Source organism: Cajanus cajan, chromosome 5, assembly GCF_000230855.2.
Source record: "Cajanus cajan strain Asha chromosome 5, NIPB_CcT2T_4, whole genome shotgun sequence".
Lineage (NCBI taxonomy): Eukaryota > Viridiplantae > Streptophyta > Magnoliopsida > Fabales > Fabaceae > Cajanus > Cajanus cajan.
In genome coordinates, this window is record NC_138521.1 from 37,654,899 (window position 1) to 37,673,878 (window position 18,980).

The window sequence follows — 18,980 nt, forward strand, 5'->3', positions numbered from 1 at the left end:
TTACCTTTCTTAATTGTGATTACCGTTATAACTTGTTTAACCCTTCGGCAAGAGGCCGAGCCGACTATTCAATACTAGTCGGAACGGCAAATGACCGAGCCGTCTAGTCTGTATATGGCAGCTTGTATACTTCCGATTTGACCTATGTTGGAACGGTACTTGACCGAGCCGACTCGATGAGTGATGATGGTCCATATTGGCATTAACCAGACTGATGTCGGTTCTCGGCCTCATGCCGAGCCGACTTTGATGGTAATGCTTGTACGTGGCTTACTATGCATGAGTGTCTGACGAAATGGCACGTGTTGGCCCACGTGACCGATACGGCTCTCCGGTACAAGGTTAGAAAAACTGCAGCAAAAAGTTTACACAAAACAAGAGGTGTTCACATGCATTTTGTAACTAGTGCTTCACTATTTTGTATTGTTTTTAGGTCAAATTTTTAAGCACTCATTCTTTTGTTTTTCTCATGCATTTAAGACACTCACACCTCTGTTTTGTCTCTGTTTTAAGGCTCAAAAGATTGCAAAAGATTTCAGCCACACAACAAGACACAAAGAAATCTAATAGGAGAAGTGTTTAACAATTTTTTTTGACAAAACTTTTAACAAGACATAATAGAAACCTAACTCTAGGAAGTTTGCTAGAACTAATAGCAAATTAGGAACTCAATCATGTAAAGCAAAAGCACATATAGTAAGGTACAGATTTAATAAGCAAAGACACAAAAATTTCGGACACAACAACACAAAACAAAAATTAGGTCAAACAAGCTAGTCTAGGAAGTTTCAACATACAAAGGACTACACATGACTTTCTAGGACAAAACAAGAGATTCAAAAACAAAATCTATGCTCAATGAATGTTGTCCAATCACGGACACATGTGAATGAATGGAGAAGACTCAAGCAAAAATCAAAAGCACAAGCACAAGAGTACCTAAAGCACAAAAACGAAATTGATTCACAAGAATAGGAACAAGCAAACATGAATCAATTACTTCATATTAGACATATAGGATCCATCAAAAAATTTAGAAGACATAGATCCATTCAGCAAACACAAGTTTAGACAAAAATAAGGAAGGAACAACACGGATTCAAGTAGAAAAAGTTTGGAAACAAAACCTCAAGAGCACTAGGCTCAAGATACCAAAAATGATGGAGCTAGGTGAAGAAAATTGATGTTCTCCAATAGTTCCATGCTTGGACCGTGATGCTTCTTGAGGTTGACACTTTGAGGCCTCTGAAAACTCCTTTGAAGAATCTTCAATGGAGGAGAAGTCTTAGAGGAGGTTCGGCCACTTCCTAAAGCTTGTGAAGGAAGCTTGAGGAACCAAGGCAAAGTTGAGAAACTTTGCTAGAAAACCTAGGAGAGAAAGTTCTCCTAGGTTCATCATATGATGATGAGACCTAGCTAAATCAAATCTATGAAAAATTAGGAGCAAAATGAGTCCAATATGCAAAATTTTGCCTAGGCCCAGTTCTGGCCCAATTACTAATCACACCCTCAAGCTTTGCTAAATGTCACACCCTTTTCCCTACTAAAAAAATACAAAATGAATGTATCAACTAAGGAGGTTAAATGGAGTTAAACACTCCAAGTAGCCCACCTTAAAATCAATATACAAACACTAGAAAAAGCAAGTAAAGTGTCTCACAAATACAAAGGCAAAAATAACCTATACAAAAGACTATGTACAAAATATATGAAAAAGGTCTTTAAGATCATCCCATTCCTCTTGGTTCTTTTAAGGTATCCCAAGGCCCCGAGCTCGGAGGGGCTCGAGACGGGTGTTCTTGTTGTTGAGTAGGGGACGCCTGTTACTGCTTCTGCTGCTGCCGGGGCTCGTGGCAAGGGGCCGAGTTTTGAGGTCCCAACCTCTACACTAGTGACTTCGGCGCCGCCGTCTGGAAATTCCAATCGTGGCAAGGGGCCGAGTTCTGAGGTCCCAACCTCTGCACCAGCGATTTCGGCGCCGCTGTCCGGTAAGTCCAAGGGGGCTCCTAGAACCCAATACTTCGCCCAGCGCTTCGTAAAGGGTTCCTCCCAGGTGGGGCTAGACCACGTGAGCGCCTCGGAGGAGATAGATTCTCTATGGAGCGCAGGGGTGACCTCGGAGAAGTTCTTCTCCCGGAGCTCGCTGACCATGACCGGTCAAGCTATGATCGAGTCGGCCGGGCCGGTGGGGGGTCTGGATGCTGTTGAGGTCTTCCTGCAAAGGAGCATGGCCATTGTGGATCACTGAAAGCACAAGTGGGCCAAGCAGCAGAAGGACCTTGAGAAAATGAGGGCCCGTGTCCAGCTGTTGGAGGAGGAGAACAGGGCTTTGAGGGTCTCCCTTGGCGAGGCCAAGGGGCAGAATGAGGCGGAGCTCCAGGTTACAAGGGAAGATCTCTCGAGGGTGCAGAAGTCTCTGGAGATTGCTTTGCGGTCGAATGAGTCTTATGTTTCCTAGGTGAGTGAGCTGCAGGAGCTTGCCACCTCTTCTCGAGAACGGGTGCGTTCTTTGGAATATGAGGTGAAGTCCTCTCGAGGTCAGGTGCGCTCCCTGGAAGACGAGGTGATGTCTCTAAAGGCGGTCCTAGTGGCAGCGGCCGAGAAGCGTCTCTGTGACGAGGTGCTTCTTGGTGGTAAAGAGGAGGAGGTGGCCGCTTTGAGGGTGGACCTTGCAGGGCTGGAAGCGGCGAGGGTGGGGCTAGAGAAGAAGCTCGAGGAGACCGAGCAGGCTGTCATACTTCAGCATAAGAGGGGATTCCTCAAAGCAGCTCGCCAGGCTAGGCTTCCTACTTCGGGGTTCGACTTCTCTGCTATGCATGTGGAGAAAGAGGTCTGCTTTGGAAAACTGGTGAAGGAGGATGACCTCGAGGAGAGCTCAAGTGAAAATGCCTCCGCCTAGGCCACTTTTGTAATAACTTAGCTTATTTTTCTTCGCTTTATATTTTTTGCTTGAATTCCTGTGTTGAAATCTGTGAACGCCATTGTGTATATATTCCATGGTTCTTTTGTTTTTCGAACTTGTGTGATTTTGTGCTTTCTTTGCATTTTTCCGGGGCTCAATTTTGTCCTGATGTGACTAATTTATTCTTCAGCTCGAACTCGTAAATTGTACCAAGGTTCGAACTCGACCCTGGCTTAAGGGTGAAATAGATCGTGTTAGGGTTCGAATCCGACCTCGATCTGACGTAAGGTAAATCACACAAAGGTTCGAACTCGACCTCAAGCTGATGATATCGAGATTCGAACCTGACTTCGGTTTGAAGTAGAATGATTTGTATGGAGGTTCGAATTCGACCTTGATTTTACGTAAGGTAATTCTTAGTAAGGTTCAAACTCGACCTTGTCGAGGCTCGTACTCGTCCTCAGGCTAGAGTAGAATGAATTGAATAAAGGCTCGAACTCGACCTTGACTTGATCGTGCCAAGGTTCGGATTCGAACTCAGGCGGACTATACCAAGATTCGAACTCGACCTCAGACTAAAGTAGAATGAATTGAATGAAGGTTAAAACTCAACCTTGAATGTGATCGTGCCAAGGTTCTAACTCGACCTCGGGCGGATTATACCAAGATTTGAACTTGACCTCGGACTAAGGTAGAATGAATTGAATGAAGGTTCGAACTCGACCTTGAATGTGATCGTGCCAAGGTTCGAACTCGACCTAGGGTTTAGGCAAAACGCATTAAGGTTTGAACTCGACCTCGGGTTTAAGCAAAATGCATTATGGTTCGAACTCGACCTCGGGTTTAAGCAAAATGCATTAAGGTTCGAACTCGACCTCGGGTTTAAGCAAAATGCATTAAGGTTCAAACTCGACCTCGGGTTTAAGAAAAACGCATTAAGGTTCGAACTCGACCTCGGGTTAGCATAAAGCATCTTACGGCGAAATGATATAAGACTAAGAGAATATGAATAGAACTGAATGAGTTATTTTATTGATTGTTTGTATGTGCCTCGTTAAAAACCCTCTCAGCCAAAACCCATTTTTTTTGTTTTTTGGGATAAAAGCTGAGGCAGGAAAAGAGTGCACAACTCATTCGTACAAAGTTAACTAAAGTAAAACTTGAGATGCGTGGCATTCCAAGTTTGCGGTATGGATTTTCGGCTGAGTTCCTACAGTCGGTATGCTCCATTTTCCAAGTTTTCTACAACTTGGAATGGGCCACCCCCGGTGGGTGCAAGCTTTCCATCTGATGTGTCTTTCCGAGCTTCGCCTACCAAACGCCACACCAAGTCGCCAACTCGGAAAGAGTGAGGTCATACTCGCGTATTGTATCTTCTGGAAGCTCGGAGCTTGCAGGCTTCTTCGTGGATTTGAGCTTTGTCTCTGAGCTCATTCACTAGGTCAAGATCGGCTGCTAACTCTCGAGCGTTCTGCTCGTTGTTGAAGCCTTGGCGTCGGTGAGATGTTTCTCCGATTTCTACTGGAATCATTGCATCAACTCCGTTAGTCAGCCTGTAAGGCATTTCTTGCGTTGTTGACTAGGGGTGCAATGGTATGCCCAGAGGATGCTAGGAAGTTCCTCAGCCCATTGCCCCTTGGCATTCCTGAGGCTTTCTTTGAGTTCTCAGAGTATCACCTTGTTAGCTGCTTCGGCTTGACCATTAGTTTGCGGATGTTCCACTGAGGTCGGAAGATGCTTGACTCCGAGTTCCCGAAGAAAGTCTTCGAAGTCCTGCACGATGAACCGTCGGCCGTTATCAATAACGAGGGAATGGGGTATCCTGAACCTGCATACGATACTCTTCTAGGTGAATTTTCGTATGTTCTCAGTGGTGATCTTAGCGAGTGGCCATGCCTCGATCCACTTGGTGAAGTAGTCGATTGCCACCAGGAAGAACTTGAGCTGACCCTTCGCTGGGGGTGATAGACTATGGCCAAGGTCAAGGAATCCAAGAGGTGATATCCTAAAAGAACCAAGAGGAATGGGATGATCTTCAAGACCTTTTCATATATTTGTACATAGTTTCTTTGTATAGGTTCACTTTTTGCCTTTGTATTTGTGAGGCACTTTACTTACTTTTAACTAGTGTTTGTATATCGATTTTAAGGTAGGTTACTTGGAGAGTTTAACTCCATTTAACCTCCCTAGTTGATACATTCATTTTGTATTTTTTCAGTAGGAAAAAAGGGGTGACATTTAGCAAAGCTTGAGGGTGTGACTAGAAATTGGGCCTGAGTTGGGCCTAGGAAAAATTTTGCATATTGGACTCATTTTGCTCCTAATTTTTCATAGATTTGATTTAGCTAGGTCTCATCATCATATGATGAACCTAACTAAATCAAATCAAAGATTTTCAAATTAATTCATGGAGCAAACTTAGTCCAAGGCCGCCTAGCTCCTTTGTCCTCCTTTGGCCGAAAATTTCAAGCTAAACTTCTTGAGTTTTGAAGCTTGCCTTGCAAGCTTCTAAACTCAAGTAAGGTAAGCTTACCTTACCATGGTTCTTAAGTGAACCATGGTCAAGGTTAGCTTCTCCTACAAGCTAAGCTAAACCGTGGGAGTTAAGTATACCTTACCATGGTTCCTAGTGAACCATGGTTAAGGTTAGCTTCTCCTAGAAGCTACCTCTACCCTATATATTTGTAATTACCTCTCTTGTACTCACTTTTGAAGATTTATGAGAATAGAAATCAGATTTCTCTCTCACTCAAGAGTCCCTAGAACCGTGGAGAACTCTCTCTCTAAGGTTTCTCTCAAAGTTTATTCAAACTTTGTCTTGGTTCATCAAGCTTCTACTTCAAGCTTGAAGTAACCGAACCTCCATTCAAGGCTTCTCCTCCATTGAAGGCTTCTTCAAGGAGAATTTCGAGCTTCTCTTAGAGTCAACCTCAAAGCATTTCGGTCCTAAGCATGGAGGTGTTGAAGTTCATCAATCTTCTTCAACTCAACTCCATCAGGGGGGAATGGTCCTAGTATGTCCATTTTCCACTGGGAGAAAGGCCATAACGACATCATTTGGTGAAGAGTTTCGGGTGGCTGCTGTCGCAACCCGAAAATTTCCGATCTCGCGACTAATGGTTTAGGCATCCTTTTAAAAGTCTCGTTAATTAAGGAATGCCCGGACACCAAACTAATCATCAATCCATGGTTTTGAAAATAGGTTCTATGGAGTCGCCACCAATCTTTTACTCAAAACATTGGAAAAAGAAAAGATTTTTAAAAGATCCAATAATGGCCTTGATAACCAGAATTGGGTTCGGGGGTCGGTTACGTGTAAGGAAGGTCTTAAGCACCCCTACAACGCCCTAAATCGGTACCCTATGAGGAAGTTAATGCGATAAGAAATAATTTCTTTAAATATTAGATCCCCTTTTATTGATGATTATTTACATGATTTAAAATTTAAATTAAACAATTGACTGTAGAATATCTACATGATTGCTCTTTATTATAAAGAATATTTATCAAATATAAGAAATAAAAGAGAGAGAAGAAGATTGATTAAAATACCTCGTAGAAGCTTTGTTAGATCTTCCAATATGGAAATTGTAGGTGCTTTATGGCAACCTTTCACACTACACAAATGCCTCACAAAATCTCAAGAAATACAAAAGAGAGGGGGAGAGAGAAAAAGAGAGAAATTTCGTGCTCTAGGAAGTTTGGACGAAATTTTGGAGTCCTGAGAAATGAGCCCCAACAGTCTATTTATAGACTTCAGAAAGGGTCCAGAATGGCCCGTTCCAAAATCGGAATGGCCCGTTCTGGATCTGGCCGTTGAGCCTTATTTTTGTACCCCAGAACGGCCCGTTCTGAAATCAGAACGGCTCGTTCCGGGGAACCAGAACGACCCGTTCTGAAATCAGAACGGCTCGTTCCGGGGAACCAGAACGACCCGTTCTGAAATGAGAACGGCCCATTCTGGGTACAAATTTTGGGCCCCTTTTCATATACCAGAACGGCTCGTTCCAATAAAGAGTTTTTAGGCATTTTTATAACTTGGAACGGCCCGTTCCAGTTAAGGTTAAAAGCCCTTTTTAGAAGATTGGAACGGCCCGTTCTAGCCTACAAATTATAGGCTTTTTGTTCCAATTCGATAATGGCCCGTTCTGGACTTGGGAACGGCCCGTTCCGTTTTTGGAACGGCCCGTTCTGGGCCTTTAAAAATAATTAATTTGGTCCTTTGGGCCTTCTGATGTCCTATCTTGATGTTTGCTTGCTTTGGGAGCTCTTTCCCTTCGTAACAGAGGTCCATTCTCTTGTTTGTATGCTCCCGGACGAAATTGGGTGTCTACTGCTGCCGATGTGAGTTACCAAACTGCTGGCATTCTTTGCATCTTTGTACATAGTCCTGACAATCTAATTTTAAAGTGGGCCAGTAGTATCCTGCTTAGAGTACTCTGGTCACCATTGAGCATGCCCCGGAATGCATGCCAAATATGCCCCAGTGGATCTCCTCGATGACATAGGCTGCCTGAGGTACAGTTAAGCACTTGAGCAGTGGGGTGGAGATGCCACGCTTGAATAGTTCATCGCAAATCACCACGAACTTGGCCGACCTCAACCTCATCTTCCAAGCTTCGTCCCCGTCCTTGGGCAAAACTCCTACCTTCAAGTAGCTCCAAATGCCTGTCATCCATCCCTGGTCTTCACTATCGCTAGTGTTGACGACCTTGTCGTCCAGGCTGGGTGAGTGCAAGGTCTCCTGGATGATGGTCTGATGTTGTCCAGGGTGTTTGGTGCTGGCGAGCTTTGATAGGAGGTCAGCTCTGGTGTTTTGTTCTCGCGGTACATGCTGTATAGTGAACTCATCGAAGGACAAGATCTGTTGTGATGCCATATGGAAATACCGCTGGAGGAGAACGTCCTTGGCCTGGTATGTTTTGTTGAGTTGCTCTACCATGAGTTTCGAGTCATTGTTGCAACTCACTCTCTGAGCTCCTAGGTCATGAGCCAACCTTAGCCCTGCGAGAAGTGCCTCATACTCTGCCTGGTTGTTGGTTACCTTGAAGCTGAACTTGAGGGATTGCTCCAAAGTGACTTGGTTTGGTCCTTCCAAGATGATACCTGCACCACCACCTTTAGAGTTGGAGGACCCATCAACGTGTAAAGTCCATACCTGTGGTTCTTGGACTGAGGTAGGTGTGAGCTCGGCTACAAAGTCGGCCAGGCATTGAGCTTTCAGGGCGCCGTGAATTTCGTACTGGATTAAAAACTCGGACAATTCTACTGACCAGGCAATCACCTGTCCGGCAAGCTCGGGCTTTCTCAGAATTTGCTTGATGGGGTAGTCGATTTTGACTACCACCTAGTGACTTTGGAAGTAGGGTCGGAGGCGCCGAGCTGCAATGACAAGTGCTAGTGCCAGCTTCTCGATCATTTGGTACTGCTTCTTCGCGTCTTGGAGGACTCGACTGATGAAGTAGATCGGCGTCTGCACTTTCTGGTGTTCTTGTACTATAACTGCACTGATGGCGTTTTCTGCTACGACCAAGTAGAGGAGGAGGTCGGTTTTGTGATCTGACCTCTGCAGGATTGGCGGGCTCGTGAGAAAGGTTTTGAAGCTTCAGAAAGCTTCCTCACACTGTTCTGTCCACTCAAAGTTTTTTGGTTTTTGTAGCAGGGTGAAAATTGGTCCTGCCTTCTCCGCGAGTCTGGGGATGAAACAGGACAGTGAGACCAACCTTCCTGCCAGGCGTTGGACTTCTTTCACCGTCTGGGGATTCTGCATTTGAATGATGGCTTTGTACTTTTCCGGGTTGGCCTCGATCCCCCTGCTAGTGATCATGAAACCAAGGAACTTACCTCCCTGGACGCCGAAGACGCACTTCTCTGGATTGAGACACATGTTGTGTCTCCTGATCTAGCCGAACACCTCGGTAAGGTCGGCAGCATGGTTTGCGGCCGAGGTGGTTTTGACCACCATGTCGTCAACATATATTTCCATGTTCCGCCTGGTCTGTTGGTGGAAAACGTTGTCCATCAGTCGCTGGTAAGTGGCCCCTGCGTTCTTGAGACCGAAGGGCATCACTCGACAGTAGTAATTGGCGTGGTCGGTGATGAAGGATGTATGCACCTCGTCAGGTGGGTACATCATTATCTGGTTGTACCTAGAGTAGGCGTCAAGGAAGCTGAGGAGGGCATGCCTAGATGCTCCGTCGACCAGCCTGTCAATGCTCGGCAAGGGGTACGAGTCCTTGGGGCATGCTCTGTTCAAGTCGGTGTAGTCGAAGCACATCTGCCACTTTCTCGAGCTCTTTTTTACGAGTACCACGTTTTCCAGCCATGTGGTGTACTTGACCTCACGGATGAAGCCAGCGTTCAACAATTTTTGTTTCTTGGTGATGATGGCTTCCCGCCTTTCACCCCTGACCTTCCGCTTCCTCTGAGCCACAAGTTTCGCCTCCTTGTGAATTGCTAACCTGTGACAGATGAGGTTAGCATCTATACCTGGCATGTCGGCACTAGACCACGCAAAGAGGTCGGCATTCTTGGAAATTTTGGCTTCAAGCTGTTGCCGTAACTCCGGGATCAACTGCCTACTAATCTTCGTGCATTGCCCCAGGATTTTTCCGATCTGGAGGTCATCGAGCTCATCGATGGGACTTGGTCGATCATCATGGGAATCGGACCTCAGGTCGAGGTCAGTGATCTCCACGTGGTTGATGTGAGCCATTGTAGGAGGATTTCTCTTGCATCGCTCGCTGGATGAGGAGATTTTCAGACTCTCGGTGTAGCACTGCCGAGCTGTCTTCTGGTTTTCCTTGACAAAAATAATCTTCCCATCACTCCCTGGGAATTTCATGGCGAGTTGGTTCAAGGTCGGCCTCCCAATGATTATATTGTAGGAGGTGTTGGCTTCCACGAGGAGGTATCGGACCATTATCTGCCTTGTGTCCAGTGAGGTCTCGAAAATTGTCAGCAGGTCCACGTATCCCCGAGTGTGTACTCGCTCTCCTGCAAAACTGACTAGGGGCTCTGTGTGAGGTTGGATGAGAGTGTGAGGTATATCTAACCTAAGGAATGTCGGCCAATATAGGACGTCAACCGAGCTCCCTTGGTCAATCTGCGTCTTGTGGACCTCCCAATTAGCTACCTCCACGGCAATGACCATGGGGTCATCCTGATTGGGGCTGATGCCAGCATAGTCGTCGTCGGTGAAGGTGATCAGCGGTGAGCTTTGGTGCGAGGCCGAGATGGTGGAGTGGACGCTGTTGATATTGCTCAGGTGTCTCTTTTGGGCCGAGCTGCTGGCGTCTCCCCTACGAAACCACCTGTAATTGTGTTGATTACTCCCTGTAGGGGAGCTGACCCTGTTTCTTGGCTTAACTCAGCTTGCACCGCTTCACTGGCATTTTGCTGAGAGCTAGAGGGTTGGTCCGTGCGAGATCCCGTACCACGACCTCTGCCTCGTCCTCGTCCACCATAGCCTCCTCGGTGACCCTACTATCATTGGACATATTGGCCGAGGTGGCCTGCCTGTATGAGTTCCTCAATACGGTCTCAGAGTGTGCGGCACTTTTTAGTGGTGTGACCGTGGTTTCTGTGATACTGACAGTGTTTGGACTTGTCCGCACTATTAGGAGTGTGACCTGGTGGCGGCAGGGTGAGCAGGTTGCTGTTACTGGTCTCCTCCAGGATGTGAACTCGGGGCGTATTCAGGGGAATGTAGAAGTCGTATCTCCCCCCCTTGTTTGTCCGAGCAGTTTTCTTGAACTGGCTGTCATTGGTGACCTTCATCTTGTCTTTGTGGCCACTATAGGTTTCGCTTGTGATTTTCCGCGAACCTGGTCACGGAAGACAGAATGTTCCTCCATTTGGATGTACCCAGCAGCACGGGCACGGAGCTCGTCCATATCACGAGGAGCTTCACGACATAGACTGTCGACGAACGATCCGGGCTTGAGTGCCATGAGCATGGCGTGTAGAGCGACCTCGGGATTCAGATTCTGGATCTTTACCGAGATGGTGGCGAATCGTTCCATGAACGTCCAGAGTGATTCGTCGTCACCCTGTCGGAGACTGGACAGGGTAGCTGATGTTATGTAATGAGGTCAGCTCGTCGCATACTGTGTTGTGAACCGTCTAACCAGGGTGCCGAAGCTGTCAATTGACTTAGTAGGTAGCTGGGTGTACTAGTTGAGCGCAGCCTCTTTGAGCGAGATCAGAAAAACCCTACATAGAATAGCATTATTATTGGTTTAGAGGTTTACCTGTGTGGTGTACAGGTCAATGTGCTCGTCTGGGTCCGTCGTGCTGTCGTAGCGGTCGAGGTGAAGAGGCTTCCATCCGAGAGGAAGTGGCGTCTCCATAATGCCATCCACAAAAGGATGACGGCGGAAGGTTGGTTGATCCCCTACGACATGAGTAGGAGCATTGCTGACCTCATGGGCTGATTTGTGCGTCGGTGCATGAGACCGATGCGTGGCAGGTCGTGGAGTTAGTGCCCTAGTCGCAGTCCGGGGTTGAGAGACCGAATGCCCTTCTTCCTCGTGGGGGTTGCTTGCCTGAGGAGGATGATCAAAAGGGCGTCGAGGGAGCTGGGCGCGAATCTGCTCGTTTTCAGCGCGTAGTGCTGCTAGCTCAACCTCATTAGCGATATGCATCGCTGATAGGTCAGTTTCGTGCTTGGCACGCATGTTTTGTAGATCGGCATCGTGCTGCTGATAGACCATGGGCCAAGGGCCCAGTCACTAGAGCTATGGCTAGAAGAATCCAAGAAGAGTTGGACCTCTTGAAGACTAGTGGGCTTTTCAAGCCCAAGGTATTCTTCACTTGGACTACTCAATCATAAAGAGAACGCCTAGTTCTACTTGTATATATTGTATAGTTTTTACATAGTCTCTTGTATAGGTCATTTTTGCCTTTGTATTTGTGAGGCACTTTACTTGCTTTTTCTAGTGTTTGTATATTGATTTTAAGGTAGGCTACTTGGAGAGTTTAGCTCCATTTAACCTCCCTAGTTGAAACATTTATTTTGTATTTTTTCAGTAGGGAAAAAGGGGTGGCATTTAGCAAAGCTAGGGAGTGTGTTTAGAAATTGGGCCTGAGTTGGGCCTAGGAAAAATTTTGCATATTGGACTCATTTTGCTCCTAATTTTTCATAGATTTGATTTAGCTAGGTCTCATCATCATATGATGAACCTAACTAAACCAAATCAAGGATTTTCAAAATAAATCATGGAGCAATTTGGAACCAAGGCCGCCTAGCTCATTTGTTCTTCCTTGGCCGAATTTCTAAGCTACACTTCTAGGCTTTTGAACCTTGCCTTGCAAGCTTCTAAACCTTAGTAGGTTAAGCTTACCTTACCATGGTTCTTAAGTGAACCATGGTCAAGGTTAGCTTCTGCTACAAGCTTCCTAAACTGTGGGAGGTTAGCTAAACCTTACCATGGTTCCTAGTGAACCATTGTCAAGGTTAGCTTCTCCTAGAAGCTACCTCTCCCTATAAATTTGTAAACACCTCTCATGTACTCACTTTTGACAAATTTGAGAAATAAACTTTAGATTTCTCTCTCAAGAGTCTCTCTAAAACCGTAGGGAATTTTCTCTCTAGGTTCCTACCTAAGGTTCTTCAACCTTAACCTTGGTTCCTCAAGCTTCTACAACAAGCTAGGAGTAACCGAATCACCTTAAGGCTTCTCCTCCATTGAAGAGTTCTTCGTGGAGTTTCAAGCTTCTTCCAAGGTCTACCTCAAGAGTTCACGGTCCTAAGCATGGAGAACTTAAAGGAACATCATTCTCCTCCAAGTAGTTCCATAATTTTTGGTATCTAAAGCCTAGTGCTCTTGAGGTTGTTGTTTCTAACTTTTTCTACTTGAATCCGTGTTGTCTAATCTTCCTTTTCTATGTCTTAAACTTGTGTTTTCTGCATGGATCTAGTTCTAATACAATGTTTCATGGATCCTATATGTCAAGTATGAAGTAATTGATTCATTTTTCCTTGTTCCTAATCTTGTGAATCAATTTCGATTTTGTGCTTTTAGGTACTCTTGAACTTGTGCATTTTTGTTTTTTCTTGAGTCTTCTCCATTCATTCACATGTGTCCGTGATTGGACAACATTCATTGAGCATAGATTTTGTTTTGAATCTCTTGTTTGTCTTAGAAAGTCATGTATAGTCCTTTGCATGTTGAATATTCCTAGACTAGCTTGTTTGACCTAATTTTTGCTTTGTGTTGTGGTGTCCGAAATTTTTGTTTCTTTTTCTTATTGAATATGTACCTTACTATATGTGCTTTTGTTTTGCATGTTTGAGTTATTAATTTGCTATTAGTTCTAGCAAATTTCCTAGAGTTAGGTTTCTATTATGTCTTGTTAAAAGTTTTGTCGCCACCCGCCGAAACGGACATTGGCATTCGCGACGATGGTCAGACTCTTTTTAGTTTTGAAAAATGATGGATTGTTAGAACGACTTATTCTCAAACTGAGACCTCATCGAACTAACAATTTTGTTAAATGATTCTCACCAATCCATATTAATCCCAAACGGGACCGTCCATGGATTAGTGGTTTTCGCAAAAAGGGGTTCCTGGAGTCGCCACCAATGTTTTACTCAAAACATTGGAAAAAGACATAAGGCAATTGATTTTCGCAAATCAACTTTTGCCATTACAACCAGAGTTGGGTAAGGGAGTCGATTACGTGCGGGGAAGGTGTTAGCACCCCACAACGCCCCTTTCGGGTTCCCTATGACGGATTATTTCATAAATAATAGCGTAAAATTACTAAACTACCCCTATTTATTGGAACGATTATAAGTAAACTATCTACATGATGAAAGCTTTAAACGTGCAATGCAACAATCAAAAAAGCGGTAAAAGAAAGGATTTGGAAAGAAACCTTCGAAGCGTGCTTTTATATATTCAAAAAGGAATCTAGGAGGCTTTTTGGCGCTCCTTCCCACTACACGTTCGCTCGCTCCTTTCCCTAAAAATAATGTTTACTATGGAAATCAAAGAGATTTCCCTTCGACTTGTTCGAGTCTCAAGCTAATGGCTCGTGAACTCAAGAACTTAGTCGGATCGGCTCCCGGAGAGATTTCTAGGGCAGAGAATAGCTCAAAAACCCAAGAATACTCAGCCAGAGGGTGGAGGAATGCTCCAAAAGTGTAGGAGGACGTGCCAATGACGTCCTATTTATAGGATTGAGGCGCAGTACGGCCTAGGGGGTCAATACGGCCCGTACTGAGTTTTTGAACTACAGTACGGCCGTATTGATTTCACTACGGCCGTATTATTGTAGTTCAAATGGCTCAGTACGGCTGTACTGAACCTCTAGGAGGGTGTATTGAGCTCCAATCCTCACATACCCTTATTCTAAGCTACTCTAAGACTTCTAGACCTACAAAGAATCATCCTAGGGTCTTCCAGGAGTCCTTCCGGCTGACTTTCCTTCGGTCTTCGAGAGTCTTTGAGTCTTATTTCCGACCCGGACAATTTTAGGGGTCTACAAGTTTTGTCAAAAAAAAAATTCATAAACACTAATTCCTATTAGGTTTTTCCTTGAGTCTTGTTGTGGCTGAAACCTAATACAATTTTATAAACATTAAAACAGAGACAAAAAAGAGGTGTAAGTGTTCTAAATGCATGAGAAAAACAAAAGAATGAGTGCTTAAAAATTTGACCTAAAAACACTACAAAATTGTGAAGCACTAGTACAAAATGTATGTGAACACCTCTTGTTTTGTGTGAAATTTTTGCTGCAGTTTTTCTAACCTAAAGCCGAGACTTATAAGTGATCAAAAGGCATTTAAACACCTGATTACTCAAATAAAAAGAGTGAAAAATATTTTGCAAAAAGAAAGAAAGAAAATAGCAAAAGAAAAAGCCAAAAGGAGTGAAAAATCTAGTAAAAATAGCTCTCGGTTTTGGTGTGTGTTTGCTTACATATTTTTTGGTCTAGCCACATCATTTGTGTCTTAATTTTGTTTCTAATCTTAGCTTTTGTTTTGTAATCCATTATAGTGCCTTTGATAGGATATCTCTTGTGTGCTAGCTTTCCAAAATTAGCCTTAATTGTTGCTTCTCATTTTTGTGAAACTCCTTCTAGTTTGTCTCATTTCATTCTACCATTTGGTGTAGCCATTCTAAATTGTGCATTTTCAGTTTCTACACTAATATTCCAGTCTTGAAGGTGGTTGAGTGCTTCTTAAAAGGTGTAGGAGGCCAAGTCAAAGGAAGTAAACTTGAAGGCTTTGGTGGTTGCTTAGGGAGCTTGTTCTCTCTTGGTGGCAAGGCTCTTGAAAACACCTAGAAGTGACCAAAGTCAAGGTTGCTTCTAAAAGAGGAGTGAAACACCTTGTGAGGCTGCAGTTTGGTGGCTGGATTGGAGCAAGAAAGAACCAAATTATTTGTGAAAATTTTTGTGAAAATTTAGAGACTAATTTTAGTGACGGAATTTTCAGTTTTTAAAACTTGTTTCCTTACAAAATCCATCTCTAAAATTTGTCTCTAATTAGTGGCTAATTTGTTTTCATTGAAATTAAGTGCAGCCAATAATTTCATTTGAATGTGAATTTACATTTCATGTGGAGTGTGAATTTGCATTTCATTTGAAGAAAATTTGAATTTCAATTTTTTTGTACTTTTTTTATTTCCAAATTTTTGTACAAGGCCTTTATTAAAGAGTGTCTTCGAGTGCCTTTGGTGTATCTCCATCTCTCCTTAAGAGTTCTCATAGTAAAACTGTGTAGTACTTGTGAGAGTGGTCCTTGAAGGTCTTTGGTGCCTTTCAAGCTCTCACCTAGGTTTAATTGCTTTCAACGCCTAGTTTATGTTTTCTTGTCTTTAAGTTTTCAAGTCATTTATGTTTTAAGCAATTTATGTTTTCATTCATTTAAGTTTTCAAGCAATTTATGTTTTCTTGTCCTTTATGTTTTCAAGCATCATATAATTGTACACTTAGGCACTTGTTTGTTATTTTTCTTTGAGAAAAGATCTTTGTGAAAATTGCTTTGTGCAAGGCAAACGTACAAGGGGGTTTAGAGATTTTTACTTGAAGAGGCTTGGTTATTAAGTGGCTCGATAGTAGCTCACCTCCATCCAAAGTTCAATTTGTACTCTTAGACGTCCAAGTGCCAAGTCTAAAGCACTTCAAAAAAATCTTATTTTCATAAAAACTATTTTTTTGTGGAAAAATCTTTTGTGTTAAAATATCTCAAAATTCCTCCAATAGTGAAAGTGGTGGCTCTCCAAAAAGTCTTTCATATATCACTAAAGAGCTCAAATCACTTAAGCTATGGAAAAAGTAAGAGTCCATTCAAAGAGAAAAAGAAAAGTTGAAAGGAGATATAAGAAAACATAGGAAAAAGAGTAGGAGCTCACAATCCCACTATACATCCCCTAGTGAAAGCATGAATCAAGGGGAACACTACCAACCTCCACCTAGAAGGTCCACAAAACCTAGGGAAGTCAAAGTTGATCTCCCACAATTCTTTGGCAAAGATGATGTGGAGATATACTTAGACTGAGAGATGAAAGTTGAGCAACTCTTTGCTTGCCATAGGGTAAGTGAAGAAAGAAAAGTCCCTCTGGCTACCCTTAGCTTCCAAGGGCATGCCATGTATTGGTGGACAGCTCTAGAGAGAGAGAGACGCCCACAATGATCCTCCAATTCAATATTGGAATGATCTCAAAAGTGCTATGAGAAGGAGGCACATTCCCACCTATTATGGGAGGGAGCTTATTTTAAGCTCCAAAGACTCCAACAAAGGGATATGTCTGTAGAACACTACAGGCAACAAATGGAGCTTTTAATGATGAGGGCATGCATAAGGGAAGAGGAAGCTACAACTGTAGCTATATTCTTAAGTGGTCTTAATTTAGAAATAAGAGACCAAGCGGAGCTACTACCCTATAGGGACCTAAATGACTTGGTCCAACTTTGTGTAAGGGTAGAACAACAAAGAATGAGAAAATCTTATAAAAAAGATAGCTCCCACTCTTCATTTCTAAAGAAAGATTCCAAGAAGGAGGGAAAAACTTTTGGGAAAAAGAAAACTTTTGAAACCTCCAAGAGTCTAGCAACAGAAAAAGATAAAAGAAAGGGGAAAGACACTGCACACACTAGTTCTAGGACTAGTGATATTAAATGCTTTAAATGTTTAGGGAGAGGCCACATTGCCTCCCAATGCCCCACAAAGAAGGTCATGATCATGAGGGGGTGTCGCAACCTGAAAATTTCTGATCTTGCGACTAATGGTTTAAACATCCTTTTAAAGATCTCATCAATTAAGGAATGCCCGGACGCCAGACTAATCCTTAATCAATGGTTTTGAAAATAAGTTCATGGAGTCGCCACCAATGTTTTACTCAAAACATTGGAAATAGGAAAGATTTTTAGAAGTCCAATAATGGCCTTGATAACCAGAATTGGGTTCGGGGGTCGGTTACGTGTAGGGAAGGTATTAAGCACCCCTACAACGCCCTAAATTGGTACCCTATGATGAAGATAACATAATAAGAATTAATAGTTTAAATATTTAATCCCCTATATTAATAATTATTTACAAGAAAATTAAATTACACGGTGAACCCCTAAGATATCTACATAATTACGTTTATTATAGTAATAAATAAAATAAAAGAAAAGAAAGATAGAACAAGAGATTGATGAGTAATACCTCGTAACAAGCTTTATTAGATCTTCAACTATGGAGGTTTTAGGGGCTTTGTGGCAACCTTTCACACTACAATGCCTCACAAAATCTCAAGAAATATAAAAGAGAGGGAGAGAGAGAAAAAAGAGAGAAATTTCGTGCTCTAAGGAGTTTGGACGAAATTTTTGAGGTCCCTTGAAACTGTGGCCGAGATTCCTATTTATAGGCATCAGATATGGGCCGGAACGACCCGTTCTAGATTTGGAATGGCCCGTTCCGAATCTGAACGTTATGTACCATTTTCGTACCCTAGAACGGCCCGTTCTGAAATCAGAACGGCCCGTTCCGAGGTACAGATTTTAGGCCATTTGTTTGGTTTGGAATGGCCCGTTCTGGTCTAGAATGGCCCGTTCCAGATAATAATTTTTAGGCCATTGAGAAGCCTTGGAACGGCCCGTTCCGGACTTGGGAACGGCCCGTTCCGGTCCACTAAAAAAAGTTAATTTGGATTTTTGGGCCCTATGATGTCCTATCTTGTTTGTATGCCCCCGGGACAAAATTGGGTTTCTACAGGGGGCATGACATTTATAGTAGCCAAGATGAGGCTGCTACTTCCTCTAGTAATAGTGAGGAAGAAGCAAGTGAACAAGAGGAAGGTGTAAAGTCTACTTTTCCTTATGAAGGGGAGCTCTTAATGCTTAGGAGACTCCTCAACAACTAACCTAGTGATACTCTATGACAAAGGGAGAACATTTTTCATACTAGATGCAAAGTTTTAAACAGTGCATGTTCTCTCATTGTTGATAGTGGCTCATGGTGCAACTGTTGTAGCACTAGGCTGGTTGAGAAGTTAGGCTTAACTACTATTCCCCCTCCTAAACCTTATCAACTCCATTAGATTAATGAGGATGATGACTTAGCAGTTAACCAACAAGTAAAGGTCAAGCTTTCCATTGGGAATTATGAAGATGAGGTGCTATGTGATGTAGTACCAATGGAAGCTTGTCATATCTTATTAGGAAGGCCATAGCAATTTGATAAGAAAACCATGCATAATGGCCTTACTAACGAGATTACCTTTACACATATGGAAAATAAATTTGTGCTTCATCCTCTTTCTCCTCAGCAGGTAGCTGAGGATCAAGCACAGATGAAACTCAAAAGAGACAGTGAGAAAATATTTCAAAAAAAAGAGGAAAAAAGAGAGAAAAAAAAAAGGTCCGTGAAACTTAAGGATAAAGAGGAATCTAAGGAGAAAGGAGTTCCCTCCCTAGAGGTTGTTACTCAAGAGAATAACTCTTCAAAACAAACCCTCTTGATTCAACAACCCTCTTATATCCTTATCTGTAAAGGAACTCTTTCTTGCACTGCCACATCTAGTGAACATGAGACTTTACCTAAGGGGTAAAAGTTTTTTTAAAAGAGTTTGATGATCTATTT

The 18,980-nt window shown here is 43.2% G+C and overlaps 1 protein-coding gene across 1 annotated transcript; it reads right to left on the reverse strand.

Moving 5' to 3' along the window:
- Positions 1-7,331: 7,331 nt before the first annotated feature.
- On the reverse strand, positions 7,332-8,789 carry LOC145957983 (uncharacterized). The gene is made up of 3 exons (XM_083074428.1): positions 8,626-8,789; positions 8,176-8,515; positions 7,332-7,931 (listed from the first exon to the last, which is right to left on the reverse strand). Exons 1-3 carry the CDS (start codon positions 8,787-8,789, stop codon positions 7,332-7,334), a joined length of 1,104 nt encoding a protein of 367 aa, XP_082930554.1.
- Between the last annotated feature and the right edge of the window lie 10,191 nt (positions 8,790-18,980).

Bases quoted from the DNA above. Each gene is read 5' to 3' on its own strand.
- LOC145957983 (XM_083074428.1), bottom strand. From the start codon at position 8,789: ATGTGTCTCAATCCAGAGAAGTGCGTCTTCGGCGTCCAGGGAGGTAAG. The intron at 8,516-8,625 runs GTTGGTCTCACT...AGTGTGAGGAAG, and splicing joins GTCCAACGCCTGGCAGGAAG to CTTTCTGAAGCTTCAAAACC. The intron at 7,932-8,175 runs GTCAGTAGAATT...ACCAACAACCAG, and splicing joins GCCGGACAGGTGATTGCCTG to GCAGAGTATGAGGCACTTCT.